Source organism: Camelina sativa, chromosome 14 (genome assembly GCF_000633955.1).
Source record: "Camelina sativa cultivar DH55 chromosome 14, Cs, whole genome shotgun sequence".
Taxonomy (NCBI): Eukaryota; Viridiplantae; Streptophyta; class Magnoliopsida; order Brassicales; family Brassicaceae; genus Camelina; species Camelina sativa.
Window position 1 is genome coordinate 1,940,053 of NC_025698.1, and position 4,731 is coordinate 1,944,783.

At 37.9% G+C, this 4,731-nt stretch overlaps 1 protein-coding gene across 1 annotated transcript in view; it reads right to left on the minus strand.

Moving 5' to 3' along the window:
- LOC104739016 (uncharacterized protein At1g04910-like) overlaps positions 1-2,964 on the minus strand; it is a 4,225-nt gene extending 1,261 nt beyond the window's left edge. The window contains exons 1-9 of the mRNA XM_019236269.1: positions 2,835-2,964; positions 2,547-2,706; positions 2,214-2,307; positions 2,036-2,106; positions 1,769-1,857; positions 1,355-1,478; positions 977-1,260; positions 689-818; positions 208-550 (exon numbers count right to left, since the gene is read on the minus strand). Coding sequence (XP_019091814.1) covers positions 208-550; positions 689-818; positions 977-1,260; positions 1,355-1,478; positions 1,769-1,857; positions 2,036-2,106; positions 2,214-2,307; positions 2,547-2,706; positions 2,835-2,842 — 1,303 coding nt within the window. The 5' untranslated portion in view covers positions 2,843-2,964. The remainder of the gene's footprint in view (positions 1-207; positions 551-688; positions 819-976; positions 1,261-1,354; positions 1,479-1,768; positions 1,858-2,035; positions 2,107-2,213; positions 2,308-2,546; positions 2,707-2,834) is intronic.

A 4,731-nucleotide genomic window follows, 5' to 3' on the forward strand; every position in this document is an offset into this window, starting at 1 on the left:
CTAATCGGCTGTCAAGAATCTCTATAACATTATCCGGCGGGCATTTATCACTAGACTTCTTCGGATTCATCTGACAGAAACATTCAGGCCATGAATTTGTATAAAACGATTCAGGAGATACACGTCTGTGAGGCCCTCCAAAGTTTGTTTTCAGCATTACTCGTCTCACTGCTTCTTCGAATCCAGCAATTTTTCCCTTTTCTCTATCTATGAAAATTGGAGCCAAAGCTTTCCTATCCGGTCTGATTGTGGTACGGAAACCGTAGTAAAGGCGATGACCTAAGAGATTGTTGGCGAAATTGCTCGGTCCATCATATGTTGGCATAAAAATATCGGAGAGGAGACAAACCATGTAATCCACAGCTGACCCTATTAATCCCTGTGAGTTTGCTGACAGCTCCTCAGAGGGGTCCACCGAGCTGTGGTTGTCGAGCCGAGGGAATAAGGTTCGAAACGGTTTCATGAACCGTTCCCCGCCAAAAAGTTCACCGGCTGCTAGGTATATCCTTGTGGAGTTGTCGAATCTCATTGCTCTTAATATAAGACCTACCTGCACCACAAGGATCACTCAAAATGTCATATTGCATTTCTAAAGCCTACAACAGTGCCACAGTAGCTGCAATTATGTTTTCTGTCTTGTGGATATGCTCAACATGAAAATGATGCTTAAAAGAAGTAAAGGAAATACCTCCTCAGGGGTCAGTGGACACTTCCCGATAGCCCGTCTTTCGTTATAAATAAGCCTTTTCTCTGCAAAATTTTCTTTACGATACTTCCTAAGTATTTTCTGTTCCTCTGGGTTAAATATGTCAAAGCACCTGCGGAAAATAGACAATTAATCATTGTTCACATGTGTGCTGATGTTTGTCAGATGATACAGAGGCAAATAATTTCTTTGCAAGACAATTTAAAAAGAACCAGAGTCTAGAAATGAAACTACAGGAGATGGTTGGAAAGATAGTTGCAAAAGACATACCCTGCAAATGCCAACATATCCATTTCAAAACGAAGATGGATCGACATGAAGTGCCCCTGTGACCGGAGTTTGTCAACAATAGATTCGCTTAACTTCATGATGTGTGGCTTGAATCTCAAAGCATGGTAGTTCACTCTGCACCTTAACCGCTGATATTCAGGATTGTCAATTTCCTCCGCTAAACGATGTGAAAAAGGGGTAAGATAGATAGCACTATGTTCCTTCATTGCCTTTAAAGCAGTCGTCAGGTACCAGTCAATAGGAGCATCTCGAGGAGGACGAATCTGATACAGAAAAATAACAAAGATCACAGAAATTTAACCTATGCTTTCAGAATTCAAGCTTATGTAAAAACCAGACATCTCTTTATGCTTGTACCTGAAAAGCTTTTATCTTCTTGGTTTTCCCATTTTTGTGAGCATCGGGGATCTTTCCCACAATCTTAACGTCATACTTCAGTGTCTCAATAAAATGTTCAACGTCATAGATACCTTGAAAACCACTGGGAATAAAACAATCATATATTAGACGATGGAGACATACTTAAACAATTCATGTTATGGCATTTGCTCTCATGAGCACATTTACACATATCCTTAATATTAGGCGAAGAAATCCGCTCAAAACTTGTCTTTAGAAAGGTATACAAATTGCATTACTTTTATACTTGTAACTAAGTAATACTCAACTCTGTATTTTACCAAAAAAAAATATCTTACTTTCTAAAATTAATCCAATGTAATAAGGGGAATCTAATTTCTCTTTGCAAGAGATGTGAAGGAATCAACATACCTGTCATCATGCCAAAACGAGTTTGCATCTAATTCAGGCAACACAAGCGTAGCATTCATGATCCGGGCAGCAAGTACCGCATTACATATCTGCAATATCCAGAAGTCAAAATTTGTCAAATTAAAGATATAACAACCAGATTCGTATTGGAGGGTTTAAGCTAGCTCAACTCCACTAGATCTAAAGACACCTATCGTGAAGTGACCCAGCCAGGACTCTTGGAGTGTAAAAGGACAGAAGAAAAGTGCAATGGAACAAAACACCTACCGCACTACGTTGCTGATTCAAACCACCATTACATCGAACACGGAGATAACCATTAGTTTCCTTGGTAGGAGCTGCAAAACAAAAATCAGAAGATACGTATCATCATTTCAAGCTTGGAGGAATGCCCTAAGACTTTTTAGATTAGCAACGAGTTAAATCTTTACTGCGCAAAACACACACGAGATGAACATACGAGGCCAGTCAGATCGTGGCGCAGAAGAGGGTCTCCAACCACCAGATGCAGCACTCTCCCAGAGCTCTTCCACCTTTATCTTCTCAAAAACAACATATAGAATCCATCAAAGTCTTTAGATCAACAAAGAATCACTCAGATTATCATCTATAGAACACGAGACTAACTTCAGATCTTTGGTTCCAGGCTCGGGAAACTCAAAACGGATACTACAACTTTCAGTTCACTCTAGTCGCAAAATTCATGGCCAATCAAAACAGAAGACCTGATCTTCAGCTAGAAGTGACTACTCCGAAAACATGCGAAAAGTGAACTAACCTTAGATGGACGGGTCGGCTGGGGACTGCTACCGATGTTAGCCGAGAAAAGCAGCGAGAGCGTACAGATCAGTAGAACAATGACTCCGATAGACAGTTTCGCAACCATCCCCTTTGTTCCAACTCCTCCCGTCTTGCCATGGAGCCTGTGGTGCCCTAACCTGCAACATCACTCGAAAATCAACACCGATCCAACGGATTCATATCTACTGAAACGAAAATTGCAAATCCCAGACACCAGATTTTGCCCGAGAAACAACCAAAAAAAATGTTGGTACGATCTATCTACCTTCGCATCGCGTTTGAAATCAGGAAGAAGAAGAGATCTTCTCCAGTGGTATGATGAGAACTTGTTTGTAAATTAGTCTGTGTGTAAACTCTCTCTCTCTCTCTTTAATTGGAGTCTTTCTCAGGATCCGGTGAGATGTAGATTTTTGAGTTATCGTTAATTAAAATTAAAGTAATTAATTACAGCTTCTTCGAAGTTCGAATCACCGTCGCGACAGACCGACGTCGGTTCTCGCAATCAAACCGACCGGTTGATTATTTTTATGAACAATACAATACCGACATATCTATTAAACAAATAAAAAATTCCATTATTTCACTAATTCATATTTATAAAATCTTATAAATTCATTTTACTATATTAATTAGATTAAAACCAGTACTAGGATCAAGATTGAAATTCATTGTTTTATAAAATATAATATAATTTATGTAATTGTTTTCAAATATTTTTTAGAGAAAACTGCAATAAAATCATATACTAAATATAATAGTTTGAAAAAAAACACATATTTCGTAAGTTTTATATTGTTAATGATTTTTAATAAATAACTGTATTATAAAACTAGTTAAATTTTATTTTATAAATTTTTTATATCCATTAAACTCTCTCTCTTTAATTGGAGTCTTTCTCACGGATGCCGACAAAATGTAAATTTTTTATTTTATTTTTCGTTAATTTAAACAAAAGTAAATTAATTACAGCTTCTTCGAATCACCGTCGCGACAGACCGACGTCGGTTCACGCAATCAAACCGACCAGTTGATTATTTTTATGAATACCACCTCCTAACATATCTATTAAAAAAATCCATTATTTTAGTGATTCATATTTATAAAATCTTATAAATTCATTGAGTTTAATGGAAGAAACTTATTACTATGGTAAAGAATTTTTAGGGTTACGATGTTTCAAAAATTTGGATGGTAAAAGTTTAATTTTAAAATTTCACAAATCTTTATAAATTAAACTTATTCTTCTAATTTCTTTTTTTTCCGAACCAGTCAACCACCATTGCAGTCTATGGGTTTAGATAATTGCATAATCCTGCTAAAAAAAAAAAAATAGACTTGACTTCACTGTTTGTAACTTTTATTTTATAGAAACCTGTAAATCATCACATATTTGATGATCAACCAAAATACCAAAATTTAACAAAGTGTATCTTTAGAATAAAAATAAGAAAAGAAAAAAGAAAGAAATAACAAATCAATCTACATGGTCGAACCGGCCAATTGAATCAAGCGCTGGCTTTGGAGAGCTGCTTAAATATGTCGGTTATGTCCTTAACCGGTGGATCAGCCTTGATAGTACCGATATAAGGACTCTCCGATGGAACGATGTCGTCTCGAAAGTCTGTTGACCTGAGAAGAGCATCAGAGCCCAATGTCACGAGCCCCTTGACGATCACAGTCTTGTGTGTGCCGGAGATCAATTCCTCATAGTCTGTATCGCCGCGTTCTCCAACCACTACGTACATGTTCGCCACGTTCAACCTCCACCGCACGAACAAGTACCTTCACCCCATAAATCAAATCGCAATTATTAGATTAACGCACCCGAGCAAAATTAAACATAACCTGAGAGCTTGAGATCATCAATTATTAGATCATCAATTTGGTTATAATCAACGGACCTGAGAGCTTGAGATCGAGAAGCAAGAAGAGGAACGATCTGCATTCTCGTCGAACTCCGACAATACATCGGATGGCAACGGAGGCCTCTAAGTCGTAACTTTTGACGCAAGTCATCCACTCTCATCACCTGCATGAAACCCTAATTAGATACTGCGTTATCTACCGGTAAAGCCGCAAAACGGTAAACAACTTTACCTTGGAACGATCTTTGATCTGATACGCAACGCAATGCGCATTGCTCGATGCCTGATCCTCCTCAA